At 48.1% G+C, this 13,896-nt stretch overlaps 2 protein-coding genes across 3 annotated transcripts in view; both read left to right on the top strand.

The window, feature by feature from the left end:
• Positions 1-7,468, top strand: part of TANGO6 (transport and golgi organization 6 homolog) — a 194,521-nt gene extending 187,053 nt beyond the window's left edge. Inside the window, exons 18-19 of one of the 2 annotated variants that reach the window (XM_073880079.1) lie at positions 723-924; positions 7,411-7,468. In XM_073880079.1, coding sequence (XP_073736180.1) covers positions 723-899 — 177 coding nt within the window. In that variant the 3' untranslated portion in view covers positions 900-924; positions 7,411-7,468. Of the gene's footprint in view, positions 1-722; positions 3,061-7,410 lie in introns of those variants that run through there. The other variant, XM_025888967.2, reaches the window with a different exon arrangement.
• HAS3 (hyaluronan synthase 3) overlaps positions 1,517-13,896 on the top strand; it is a 25,283-nt gene continuing 12,903 nt past the window's right edge. The window contains exon 1 of the mRNA XM_025888971.2: positions 1,517-1,588. The gene's annotated coding sequence lies outside the window, so the exon portion shown is untranslated. The remainder of the gene's footprint in view (positions 1,589-13,896) is intronic.

Raw genomic sequence — 13,896 nt, 5'->3', positions numbered from 1 at the left:
TGGCTCTATCTACAGAGCCCTCCCTTGTTTCCTGTTGCAATGTTGCTGTTGAAAAATAAAATTATAGTGACTTGAAGAAGGGCATGGAGATGGAACTGGGGTGGAAAATTTTTTTTATTTATTTTATTTATTTATTTTTTTATTTTGTGTTCTATTTTGGGGGGGGTTTCTTTTTTGTTTTTTTTTTTCCTTTTGTTTTTTGTTTTTTGTTTTTGGGGGGGTGGAAAATTTTTAAAGCAGTGGCAAGGAAAGGCATGCTTGCTGAAGAGATAGCCTTCTGGGTCTCCTAAGATAGATGTCTGCAGATGGGTGTCCGCAGAGGGCTTTGTGGGACCTAGAGAGGAAGGTGCTGGTAATTATGCTCTATCTGGGCACCCTGGGTCACCCTATCTGGGCCATGACCTGTCTGTGGTCCTGAGTTCTGTGCCATGCTTTGGGACTGAACGAAGGGGCCTGGGATCTCTACTTTGGCCTGGAGTTAAAAGGGAGTAGCAGCCCCCAAGGCCAGTATAGTGAGGCGTCAGGGGTCATGAGAAACCCAAAGGGAAGCCTATCTCAGTACAGCTACCCCTCCTTCCATCTGAGAAGGCCATTCATAATCTTCTTCAGGGAGCCTGTGAGTTTCCTCACAGAACTTCTCAGGAAGGAGACGGTAGATAGGTCGTTCTGAGAAATTTCTGGCACAGTAGACAGATCGTCATGACGCTGTCTCTCTCATACAGGTGCTGAGGGATGTCCTCAAGGATCTCTACCACCTGCTGAAACATGTGGTGCGCTTGGAGCCTGATGACGTGGCCAAGCTCCATGCCCAGCTGGCCCTTGAAGAGCTGGATGAGATAATGAGAAATTTCCTCTTCCCACCACAGAAGCTGGAGAAAAAGATTGTGGTTCTGCCATAGACCTGGCTCAAAGGACATCAAGGAGGTAGAGGTCTAAGCAGCCAGAGCAATGTCCAAACCTTCCAGCAGGTGGCCCCACTGCCTCTTTGGTGGGGTCAGTATGGCTGACCCTGGATGGCTTTATGTGTCTGGCCATCTGTGTCTTCAGGCTGACCTTCCTAAAGCATCTATTTAGCCGTCCTGCGCCCTGCCTGAAGCATGTGTCCTTAGAAGACAAAAGATTACAAATCTCATTTATCTACACATTTTTCACTGTCCTATAGCATTTAGAGAAGGAAGTCTACTTGATGGAAGTATATTTTTAACATGACTGGTAGAATTTGACTAATGGACCATTCTTTTCTTGTCACTTGAACTGAAGAGGTTGATCACCCTCCTGAGTGGCACATGTGTCACATATCTTGATGTCCTTCCATGGTGAGACTGTTCTTCCTTGTGATAACGAGGAACAGCCAGAGCTATTCATCCTCGGCTGCTCAAGAGGCAGATCAGAGCACAGAAATGCATTTGGAGGCAGGGAGGGGAAGGAAACTGTTATCAAAATAGGCAAAATGGAATAAAATTATTTTGGCTAGAAAGAACAGGTCTGAATCTGGTCTTCTGCTATTGAGCTGGAAAGCTGTGGCACTGAGGAGGATTTGATCTCCAGAAAAGAGAGTGGAGCTGGTTGAATCTTCCAGAGGTAAAGGGTAAGCCCTTTGTTTGTCCTCCTGAGCTCTTTTCTTAGCTCCCTCTGCTACTATTTTCATTAAGTTGCCCTGATTATAGGACAAAAGAGCCACAAACATCTCAGATGAGAGAGTTTATGTCGTGCATTCAGTCCTCTGCTCCTTTAGGGAGGAATGCTTAGACAATGGGTTGATTAAACGTGTACTGGAAAGTGTGTAGCATATTGGTGACGTGATGCCAAGTTTATTGAAATCATGTCAGATGTAGCACTGTGGACTCCTCTTTATTTATTTATATATTTTGGCCACTGAATTTGCAGCTAAAAGAGAAGACAAAGGGGTACCTGGATGCCTCAGTTGGTTAAGCGCCTGACTTCGGCTCAGGTTATGATCTCAGGGTCTTGGGATCGAGCCCCACATCGGGCTCCCTGCTCAGTGGGGAGCCTGCTTCTCCCTCTGCCCCTCCCCCTGCTTATATTCTCTCTCAAATACATAAAATCTTAAAAAAAAAAAAAAAAGAGAGAGAGAGAGAGAGAGAGAAAACAAAAAGGAGAAATAGGCTGACTGCTTTGGACAAACTCTCCCTGTTGTCAACACCTGGACGAGGCTAACCCAGAGCTTCTTGACCAGTCGTCAGCTTTGTGGGACTAGGTAACAGAATTTTATCTCCACTGCCTGGGGTAACCAGGCCTACGGCAACCAAAACACAACTTCCCAAAACTCACAGGTGACTGAAGGCATGTGTACAAGCACGCCCATTTGCCAGTTAACAATAGGCTATTTCTCTCTGGCCAGATTACAGATGCGGTTCTTAGCTTAGAACCTTTGTGGTGGGCATTCCTTTAAAGTGGCCTTCTTACAGATTTGGATCACAAGCTAGCTTAGTAAGCAAAAAATTAGAACAAAGGCAATTAGATGTTTTTGAGAAATATTATCATTAGCTAGGGTAGCTGGATTTGTTTCCATTCCCCAGATCAGGATGTCTAGAAAATCAGGATTGGGGCTTTCAAATCAGAGAAGAATCTCCTTTGAACCAGCTGGATATACCCTCAAAATTCTTGTTTCTTGTACTATCTTTAAACTCCATACAGTGTACTTCGGATATCAGATTGGATATGTTAGATGATTGGATTAACTTACAACTTCATTTGCATTAGATGCATTCCAGTTCTGAAGATAGATCCTAATTGATCACCTTGATTAGACTGAGAAGCTCTAGTCTCAAACCCTATTCTCCTAGGGAGTGCCTCAAGAAGCATTCTAGTCTCTGTATCTCCATTTATAAATTGCCTCTTAATTTGAATTATTTGGCAAGTGCTAAAAGCATCTGTTCTTTATTGATTTTGATGGATTCCATTTCAGAGAGTGACTTTTCTGACCTTGTTCCCAAATTCAAGGGAAAGACACCATAATGTTAACCCTCCTAAACATGACCAAAATAATAAAAAGTTTCCAAATTTATATTTACAGATATATTTTATATTTGTAAATATATAAATATATTTTAAATAAATATATATTTATTTTTTAATAAATATATGTATACATATATCTCCATCCATCCTTGGGAAAGAGCATAAGAATTAAGAACTTCAGATAGGGACGCCTGGCTGGTTCAGTCAGAGCAGCACGCAACTCTTGATCTTGGGGTCATGAGTTCGAGCCCCATGTTGGCTATAGAGATTACTAAAAAAAATAAGTAAACTTAAAAAAAAAAAGAACTTAAGGATAACAAAGATATAAAACTTAAAAAAAAGGAAAGAAAGAAAGACGCACGGAATTCCATGGCAGGTGGTTAGGAGCAACAGTGATGCCTCCGCCCACAGGGCCTGTGAGGTGTGTCTGGTCCTATGTAATATGTAATAGCAGTGTCCTCAGGCCTGCTCCCACCTCTGCCCTTCCTCCAAGGCCACCTTCTCTCTGCTGCCCTTCCAGTCTGCTCCCTTTTCTGTCCTACTGAACTTCCCCTGGCCTCTCACCTTTGGTTCCTTCCATAGCCAAACGTCTGCCACCCAGACTTCCCTGGATCATCCATGTGGTCTTTTTTTTTTTTTTAAGATTTTATTTATTTATTTGAGAGAGAGAGAATGAGAGATAGAGAGCACGAGAGGGAAGAGGGTCGGAGGGAGAAGCCGACTCCCTGTTGAGCAGGGAGCCCGATGTGGGACTCGATCCCGGGACTCCAGGATCATGACCTGAGCCGAAGGCAGTCGCTTAACCAACTGAGCCACCCAGGCGCCCTATCCATGTGGTCTTTTACTTGGCCCCATCCCGCCTTCTCTCCCTCCCTTCCTTCCTGGTTTCTTGCTCCTGTTCCCAGGCCTGCTGTCCACAGCTCCTTGGCCTACAGAGGATGGCTCTGTAGCAAGAGACAAGGCTGCAGACAAGCCCCGTGTCTACTGCCTGAGCGTCGACTGCTTGTTCAGGTGACCTCGTGGAGAGTCTTCTGGAGAGTCTCCCTCTCTGCCGTGTGGTTCCTCCTCCTCGGCATGTGCCCTTCTCCAAGCCTTCTGTTACTTAATCAGAAATCTCCTGACCTTCACTTTGCTCCTTACCACCTCTCCATACTTGCTAATGCTCCTCTTGTCACCTCTCTCCTCCATTCCTTTACCTTTCCTGTGGCTCTGCTCACCCATCTACATAGAAGGGCCGAGGTGCCAGGGACTGGAGGTTAGCAAAGCAAATCACAGCAAAAGCCATTCACTGGGCACCTACTCTGTGCCAGATGTCGTGCCAGGCACTGAGAACACAGCAGCGAACAAAGCAGACGGAACCCTTACCCACAGGGGAAGCTTACGTTGTATTGGAAGGAGACAGGCAATAAGGAAGATAATACAGGAGATAGAATGTCAAGTGAGCTTAAATGCTAAGGGGGAAACTTAAGTCAGGAAGGTGGATGCAGAGTGTACAGGGATGGGAGCTCTACGGTTAGGTCAGTTGTTTAGAGAAGACCACACTGAGAAGTTGATATTTGCGTAAAGATCAGAAGGAGGTGAGGGAGTGACCGGGGAAGATATTTGGGGGAAGAGCATTCCAGACAGAGCCAATGGCAAGTGCACAGGCCCGGGGCCGAGAGTGTGTCTGGCAGGTTTGAGGACGGGCCAGGAGGCCAGGGTGGCTCCAGGGGAGTGAGCGACAGGGAAGGGTAGCCGCTGGGGCAGGGTGGGGTGTGCTGGACCACTCTGAGCAATGGGGGCAGCCCCTTCAGCTTATTTTTGTAAAGTGCCTTGAGGCCAAATGGATGAATGCTGTGAAATGGGAATTGCCTATAGCCCAAAGGAGTTGTGTACGCAGCCACCTTTTTCTCTCCATCAGAATGAAGTGGTAAGCCCCATCTCTTCACCAGCCCCCTTCTCCTGGAAAGCAAAGGTGTTGATCTGCCCTCATCGGCCCCCTACCCCCGCCCGCCTTTGTGTGTGAGAGCGTGCACCTGCCTGCGATGCTCAGCAGCACTTTGCTGAGCTGGAGGGATGGCTGAGGCAGCGGAAAGTGGTTCAACTGGGAGCAATGAGTTGGGGGATGATTCATCTGACCTGTACAAAGCCCGATTGGCTTCTGTAGTCGTTTTGCACAGAAATCCCAGATCTCAGCCGAATGTCAGTGGTAAGGGCGAGGGTGGGAGAGGGGCGCAGAGTTCCAGGTGGGCTGTGAGCGGTAGCCGCTGTTGCCTGACCGCGCCTGGGCCGCAGCAGGTGGGACCCGTGAGAGCCTGGCTGTGTCCTCCAGCGGGTTCTGCAGCCACAGACATTCTGCAGTCACATGCAGCCGGCTCACTGCAGTGCGCGACACCTCTGACTCGCAGGCACCAGGGTTTGGAACAGAGATGCTGCTGGGGGCTGGGAAGCTGTCTTGCCTGCTGGCGGGGTTTCGGGGCTGCGTGCTGGGAAGTGAACAGGGAATGCAGACCCTCACCACCGGCCCTGGAAGGGGCCGTGCCTGCTTATTGTCCTTCTCTGCAGTTCTCTGCGCCGCCAGGTGGGGGCTCAGGGGCTGTCCTCCCTCCTGGTGACCCTCTGCAGTCCCCGTGGGGCACAGGATAGGAAGATCAGTTGCTCTGTGTTCCCTTTCGTGCGGAAAGTCGTTTTGCATCCAAAACCTGGTCTGATGCTCACAACAACCTCGTGGAACAGGGAGGCCAGCTATTGTTATCCCCCTGTGGTGGGATTTGGCCGCACGTCTCCTGGGTCTCAGCCAAACTCTCGAACTTCTGTTAAATACTAAGAGAGCCTCTCTCCATTCCCCCCTGCCCCGCCAAATGAGTATAGAGCACAGTTTGGGAAGAAAACTCAGGGTTCATATATCCAGATGAGCCTCAGCACGTGTGTCCCGTGAAGATAGAGTTTGATTTCTGCTGACATGTGCTGAGGGATGCCTACCAAGACCCTGTGATTGTCCCGGGCCACCTCTGAGGATGCCCAGGAGCGACAGAGACCGCAAGTATGGATACCTGGCTGCTTCTGCGTGTGTGTGTGTGTGTGTGTGTGTGCGCGCGCGCGCGTGTGTGTGTGTGTTTTCTGATCACATATGTTACATAAACTCTAACAAATGTAATACATATGTAACAAAAAAGAAAAATGCCCCCAATTTCACCTCCACTCCTACCCCAGGATTACCACTGGCATTGTCGTGCATATCCCTTCAGATCTCTCTTGCCTTTCACACTTCTCCCAGATGAATTCAGGCCGGCATTACTGCTTTCAAAAACCAAAATAGGATTGAATCATAAATACTGTCCCACATATTTTTTTCTTAGTTATATATCTTGGACACACTCTCCTATCAATACTCACAGCTCCCTGTCCTTTGTGATGGCACATGTCTTCTGTAGTGTAGGTGAGCTGGTTTAAGCATTTGTTTCTTGATGGTCCATTGAGTTGTTTCTAATTTCCAATGATTCTTTAGGGATTCTCAACATAACTGCATACTGAAGCATTTCTACGGGATAGGTCCTAAGAGGTGTAAATGTTGGATCATGCTGCTTGAACACTGTTATTTTTGTTTAAGATTTTATTTTTAAGTAATCTCGACACCCGTCATGGGGCTCGAACTCAACCCCAAGATCAGGCATTGCATGCTCTACCGACTGAGCCAGCCAGGAGCTCGGCTTTGAACATTTCTAAATGCTAGTACCACGATGTCCACCAAAAAGTGTGTGCTGATCTACATTGCCCTATCCTCAGTTGACATTGCTTTAATACCCATGAAGTATAGGTTCAGTCTGCACAGCAAAGTGTTGAGACTATGCTCTAAATAATTCAAGGACTGGACAATCTGCAGGGGCTGGGGTGTTCTGTATACCAAAACCACCAATGGGGGCGCAACGACACATGTTGCAAGTACACTCACCAGATTATTAGGACTCATCCTGGAAAGAAATCATGAGCCCCTGCAGGTCTACTAAAAAGGATTCTTACCAGGGACACCTGGCTGGCTCGGTCGGTAGAGCACGCGCCTCTTGATCTAGGGGTTGTGAGTTGAAGCCCCAGGTTGGGCGTACAGCCTACTAAAAACCCAAAACCCAAAACCATTTTTACCAGACTCTCCGTTCTGAGACTGTGCCCTGGGTGTTAGGGGATGCCCTCCCAAGGGGTTTGGAGTGTCCCCAGGATAAGGACCAGGGCTCCCAAACCAGACTGAGGACATTGGGTCAGATGGCCCCTCAGAGTATCAAGTTCATCTTGTAACATGCAAAGTAAACGACTGCTCTAGCTCTACATCACTGAACAGAATCTTCACGCTCTAAAGAGCTTATTGTGCTCTTCTGTGTGTTTGAGATCTATTAATCCACTAAATCCTCCCACCTGGCCAGTGAGGTAGGTATTATTATTATCCCTGTTTTACAGATGGGAAAAGTGAGGCACCCAAGAGGCTAATTACTCGCCCTAGATTACGTATCCATTGGTAAGTAGCTAAACCAGTATTTGGACCCAGGCAATCTGGCTCCCGAAGCTGGGCTTTTAACCATTGTGCTTTGCTGCTCCCCAGTAGATACTGTATTTCCAAATGGTGAAAAAAAAAAAAAGTGTTACTATAAGTGAGGATCGGAAAGTGGTTCCCTGCTTGTTTAAATGGACGACCTACGTCAGGTGAAACGTCAGCCCTGATTGCCTGCGAGCAGTGTCCTCGTACACCAAACCCAGCCTCGGACACCAGAACTTGTTCTGTGTCTCGTGTTTGACCTCGTTGTTGGCCCAGCAGCTAGAGGTGAGATCCGCTGAAACTCCCCAGCCTTCCTGCTCCTATACTCTTAACAGCTTTCATAAATGGCTTGTTTAAAGGCTTGTTCTTCTTTCTGGGGGTGGCTAAGGTAGCAGACACCCCAGATGGCCTCCCTGGGAGCAGAAGTGTGTGCAACACCGAAAGTGTAGAAAGTCTTCCCACAGATCCAGTCAGAGCCCAGAAACACCCCCTTTGAAGGTTTGCTGTTGTTTTGGTTTGGTTTTTTTACCCTTTCATCTCCTGGAAGCAGGGTGTCAAGTTCTCAGATTTCACGTTCAGAATGATCACAACAGATCGTTTTAAACTGTGATCTGTTGCGTCTATATTACTTGCTTATATACACTGATAGCTCTATCCCATGCCCTCCCTTGAGAGAGGGGAAAAAAAAAATGAGACTGGGGCACCTGGGTGGCTCAGATGGTTAAGCATCTGCCTTTGGCTCAGGTCATGATCCCAGAGTCCTGGGATCGAGTCCCGCATCGGGCTCCCTGCTCCTTGGGAGCCTGCTTCTCCCTCTGCCTCTCTCTCACTCTCTCTCTGTGTCTCTCATGAATAAATAAATAAAATCTTTAAAAAAAAAAATGAGACTGGAATGAACAGCCCTCTGTTGCAGAAGGGAGAAATAAGGTCCAGAGACGTAAGTTTTTGCAAACGGGAGGACACAGAGGAAGGGGAGCTGTAAGTGCAGGAGGGCAGAGAACCTTGTTCCTCTGTTCACCGGCTCTCAGGCTTGGCCGGTCATCCAGCACCTGCCTGCAGCCCAGAGCCGGGGGTGAGAGGGAGAGCTGTGGGTGTCAGGAGAGGGCAGTTTGCAGGGAGCTTCGGAACTGCAGGAGCGCCCTCTCTGCCTTTAAGTGGCTTATTAAATGATGTAAGATTTAATCTTCGCTGTCTGCCTTGGAGCTGAAGCCTGCTCAGAACGGTGCCTGGGTGGGGCTTTTCTGATGTACAGCCCTAGTCATCACACGCCAAGGTAGCCTGGCGCTGGGGAGAACAAAGCCACCTGCTCCGCGCTTCCAGAGTCTCTAGAACTCGAACAATCGTCTCTGCCCTCCCCCACCCCAACATACAACACACCTTTATTGGACCACACACCACTTTCAAAACTTCCAATCCTATGATGACCGTATTAATCCTAGGGAAGGGCCAGCCTGAAATTAGGCTGTCTTTACTGAAAGAATGGTGGTGCTGATGCTTCAGAGAGCTGTGGGGGAGGGGTGAGTGCTCCCCCTCCCCTGTGAACGCCCCCAAAGAAACTGTGAGCATCAGGGTTAGAGGCTGCAGCATCAGCCACGTGGGTATTTTTCCGTGGCCAAGGCCAGGACCAAGGGAGAGAGATGATCATGGGGACTCCATGCCCAGACCCGTTACCCTAACCCATCCTTTGAGTAGGAAAAGCCCCCAAAGTGCAGAAATTCTTTTTTTTTTTTTTTTTAAGTTCTTTTGTTTAGAAACTGAAAGCTAATCCAAGTCAGGTTTTGGCAGCCCTGTCCTTCCATTGACAAGGGCTGGCTGGTTTCCCCCCACCCCCCAGTTCTCCTAGAAAAGGCAGGCAGCTCCTTTGCCAACAAAAAGACGACGTCAGTCCAATTCCAGGTATATTGCAGAGATGTGGGGGCTGATCCTGCCCATCTGGTCCTGTCCTCTGTGTTTCTCCCTGGCTCTCCCTCCTCATTTCCAGTTCAAACCAGCACCTTTTCTCCTTTTCCTGTTTTCCTTTGGGCTTGGTAGCTCATTAGTTCATTGCTCAGTTTTGTCTTGTTTTTTTATAAAGATTTCATTTATTTATTTGACAGAGAGACACAGCGAGAGAGGGAACACAAGCAGGGGGAGTGGGAGAGGGAGAAGCAGGCTTCCCGCGGAGCAGGGAGCCCGATGCGGGGCTCGATCCCAGGACGCTGGGATCGTGACCTGAGCCGAAGGCAGACGCCTAACGACTGAGCCACCCAGGCACTTCTGTTGCTCAGTTTTTAAGGTCAGTTAATTCAGACAGGTGTGGCAGAGGAACATGGTGCTAGAGGAAAATGGACAGACACTTCTACACTCTGGAGCTCACGTCTGGGATTGGCTGGCTCTCTGCTGTCCTCCGGGTGCCAGAAATGCACTTGCAAATGTCAGCTGAGGAGAATCCTCTGGATGTGTTCTCAACCTTGCATACATAGAATCACCTTAGAATCACCTAAGGAATTAAAAAAAAAAAAATCAAGCCTGGGGCTCACCCCAGTGATTCTAAAATGACCTGGGATAGGGTCCAGGCATTAGTGTTTTTAAAAAGCTCCAAGGTTTTCAGAGTCTGTGCAGCAGGCCAGATGCCAAAACCACTGCATTAGTTCACTTAGTGAGAGAAGTGTGTGTGTGTGTGTGTCTGTGTGTTAAGGGGGTGTCCTAGCCAAAAAATAAAAAAGTCTGAGAGTACGGCATCCTTCATGGGGGGAAGGTCCTTCCGCATGAAGGAGTTGATGGGACCTGCCCCCACCACTGGCTCTTCTCTAATAGCTTTTAGGGAGGATCCATCTTTGGACCTCCTCTGTGACAGTGACTGATGATGTCTTTCATCAAGAAAGAGGACATAAAGCAGAAATGCCAACACATTTAAACACTGTTGTTGATGTTACCGTAACAAGAGCCAAATGAATTTGGAACAAGATTACCTGAAGCGATCTGTTCCCCTCCGGCTGTTACAGGGGCTGGGAAGATAGACTGGGATTGTGTTCTACTAAAGTCCAGAAAGTGGGTGTGTGCTTGTGTAATGAGCAAGTATGCATGTGTCCATTTTGGGTACAGTGAGTTTTGTGCACATGTGGGTGTGGACACTCACGTGAGTACTCACATGGAGGGGGGTGGGGAGAGGGCAGTTTACAACACCCAGAGCAGAACCTCTCCCTGGGGCTTCCTCCAGCCTCAGTGCAAAGCTGTTGACATCATCATTCTTGGATATACTTTTTTTTTTTTTTCTTCAGGAAAAGCATCCTTTCAGGGTCCACCTAGAGCCCATTTTCATGTGCACCTCCCTCCCTGACCCAGGATCACCATGATCCTAGATGAGGGGGTGAAGGGGGGTTGACAGCAGCTGGGGTGTGCCATGGCTCCCGGCTGTGTTGCCAAGAGGAAGACTTTTTATAATTCACTAAAGGTGCTGGATGAGCTAGTTCAGCTATGCATACTCCTTCCTTCTCTGCTAAATTCTCTCAAAGGATCACTGGGAAGGATTTAAATAAAGCAAATTACTCACGTTTTGACTACCACTAATCCTATATATATCTTGGCCCTCCTGACTTGACTGCTCTTTTTTTTTTTTTAAGTAATTCCTACACCCAATGTGGGGCTCCAAGATCAAGAGTCAGGTATGCTACTGACTGAGCCAACCAGGTGCCCCTTTATTGCTTTTCTTTCCTGAGGTTTCCAAACCCTTTTCACTTGAACCCATGTACGATATAGACTATACCCCACCTAGCCCCAGGTTAGAAGGAAATTCTATAAATTCAAGATTTATATCATTTTAAAATACCTTTTTTTAAAGATTTTATTTATTTGAGAGAGAGAGGATGAGAGACAGAGAGCACATGAGAGGGGGGAGGGTCAGAGGGAGAAGCAGACTCCCCGCTGAGCAGGGAGCCCGATGCGGGACTCGATCCTGGGACTCCAGGATCATGACCTGAGCCGAAGGCAGTTGCTCAACCAACTGAGCCACCCAGGCGCCCCTAAAATACCTTTTTATTACAAAATTATTTTATTTATTAATAGGAAATTTGGAGACTACAGAGAAAAAGGCAAAGAGAAAAATCTATTGCCACTACCCCAGACAAAACCTGATCCTGATAATATGGGTGAACTTGTCTCTTGCCTTTTAATTTATAGGATTTAAAAGAAAACAAGAATGTAAAGTAGTCATTCATAACAATTTTGTATCCTGCCTTTTTTTACTTAACCTTGCATCAGCAGCATTTTGGCATATTCCTACATTCTCTTCATGAGCGTAATTCTTAGTAGCTGCACAATATCCCAACAAGAAGGAGATTATGGTTGAAAATTGCCTTCTGGATTTTTTTTCTGCATTCACCTAGGAGAGGGAGAAAAAGGCAAAATGGCCAGGAAGAGCTTTTGCTGTTCAGGATTCCAAGAAAAGCATCTCCAGGTCTGGTTTGATATTCGGTTATCGTTCTGGTGTGCCCTTCTAATCCTGACCTTCCAGCCAGCATAAAAGAACCTGGCCCCTTAGCAGGGGCTGACTGCTCGGCCGCCAGCAGAGCAGAGGCCCCTTAATTTGAAATGAAAACGATTCTTCCATCCAAGGAGGGAGAGAGAGAGAGAGAGACTGGAGTGAAATCTCACCATTATAACTGCAGGACAGAAAAGTCCTTACACCTGCTTCGTCAAACATAGCCCCCAGAAAGGGTGCTGATTACAGAGTACTTGTTGGTAAGGGGGCAAGTTATGAAAGGATAACTTTGTTGGGTCGGAGCTGCCTTGCTGTCGTCAAGGCACATACTTTCCACTTGGAATTATGTATTAACTAGTGTTGCAGATTAAGCTGCCTTGAAGAGGAAGCCCTGTTTAGTCAGCTGGGGGACATAACCTGCTATTCTTTGGAGGCCAGTTTAAATTCACTTTCGTTAGCTTCAAGAGGTTTTGATTATGGTCAGCCCAGAGAAGTTGATGGGATGGAGCCTGGAGGGACGGCTTGGCTGCCATCCCCCATTCCGCTTTGCTTCGCTGGAAGCTGCGGGCTGCATGCCATCGGGGAGCACTGAAGCGTGAGGTCAGAGGGTGAGGGGGGGCAGCTGTGCAGCTAGAATGCCCCTCCGCCCGTCCCCGCCCCGTCACTCGCTAGGAGACCAGCGGAGCGGAGCGGCACCTGGGTCCTGGCAGGCTCGTCCTGCAGGTTCAAGCCCCAGCCGTGACAAGGGAGATTGAATGGCAGGTGCAAGGTGTTTGAGCATTTCACAAGTTTAGATTTGAAGAATGGTGGAAAGGTGAAATCGTTGTCTGTGGACCTGTCATCTTCAGTTACCTCAAACCCTCCAAAGCTTGGAGAATGGCCCTTTCGTCCCTCTAAACAATAGAAGTCTCTTTCTCTTGATGATTCCTCCACCCCTACCCTCACTTGTGCCCAAGATAGTGACACCGCCTGCCCGCAGGGACGCTTCCTGAGGGCAGCACCAACAGTGCACGCAGCCCACTTGCGCCCCTTTGGTCTGGTTGATCGGCTTGTTAACATGCCTCGTATACCTGTTCCTACTCCTGAGCCCCACCACCGCCCCCAGACCACACCTCAGCTGTCACCGGACAATACTTGTAACTTATTACCACCTTGCTCGGACTTCTTTAAGGGTTCTCCATCACTGGGCGCCTGGGTGGCTCAGATGGTTAAGCATCTACCTTCGGCTCAGGTCATAATCCCAGGGTCCTGGGATCGAGTCCCGCATCAGGCTCCCTGCTTCTCCCTCTGCCTCTCTGTCTCTCATAAATAATAAATAAAAAATAAATAATAATAAATAAAGATTAAAAAAAAGAGTTCTCCATCACTGCCAGTTAAAATGCAAACTCCTTATTCAGTCATTCAAGGCTCCAGAATCTGCCCTTAGCATCCTCCTCAGCAGCTAAAACTCGTCAGACACTCCTTAGAGCAGGTACTGTTACAAGTTCTTCAGTGTAAATTTTTTTTAAGATTTATTCAGGGGCACCTGGGTGGCTCAGTCGTTAAGCGTCTGCCTTCGGCACAGATCAAGATCCCAGGGTCCTGGGATCGAGCCCCACATTGGGCTCCCGGCTCCACGGGGAGCCTGCTTCTCCCTCTCCCACTCCCCCTGCTTGTGTTCCCTCTCTCTCTCTCTCTCTCTGTCAAATAAATAAATAAAATTTAAAAAAAGATTTATTTATTTTAGAGAGAGAGATTGCGAGCGGGGGGGGGGGGCAGAGGGAGAGGCCGAGAGACAATCTCAAGCAGACTCCCCATGGAGTGCGGAGCCCGACTTGGGGTTTGGGTTTCGGGGCTCCATGCAGGGCTCGGTCTCACGATGCTTTGCCCCCCCAGATCATGACCTGAGCCGAAACCAAGAGTGGATCCTCAACCGATGGAGCCACCCAGGCATCCTTACCTACTCTTGTTC

Source organism: Callorhinus ursinus, unplaced genomic scaffold, assembly GCF_003265705.2.
Source record: "Callorhinus ursinus isolate GAN/ISIS: 27379988/994484 unplaced genomic scaffold, GSC_fseal_2.0 scaffold37, whole genome shotgun sequence".
Taxonomy (NCBI): domain Eukaryota; kingdom Metazoa; phylum Chordata; class Mammalia; order Carnivora; family Otariidae; genus Callorhinus; species Callorhinus ursinus.
This window is presented reverse-complemented; position numbering and strand designations above follow the sequence as displayed.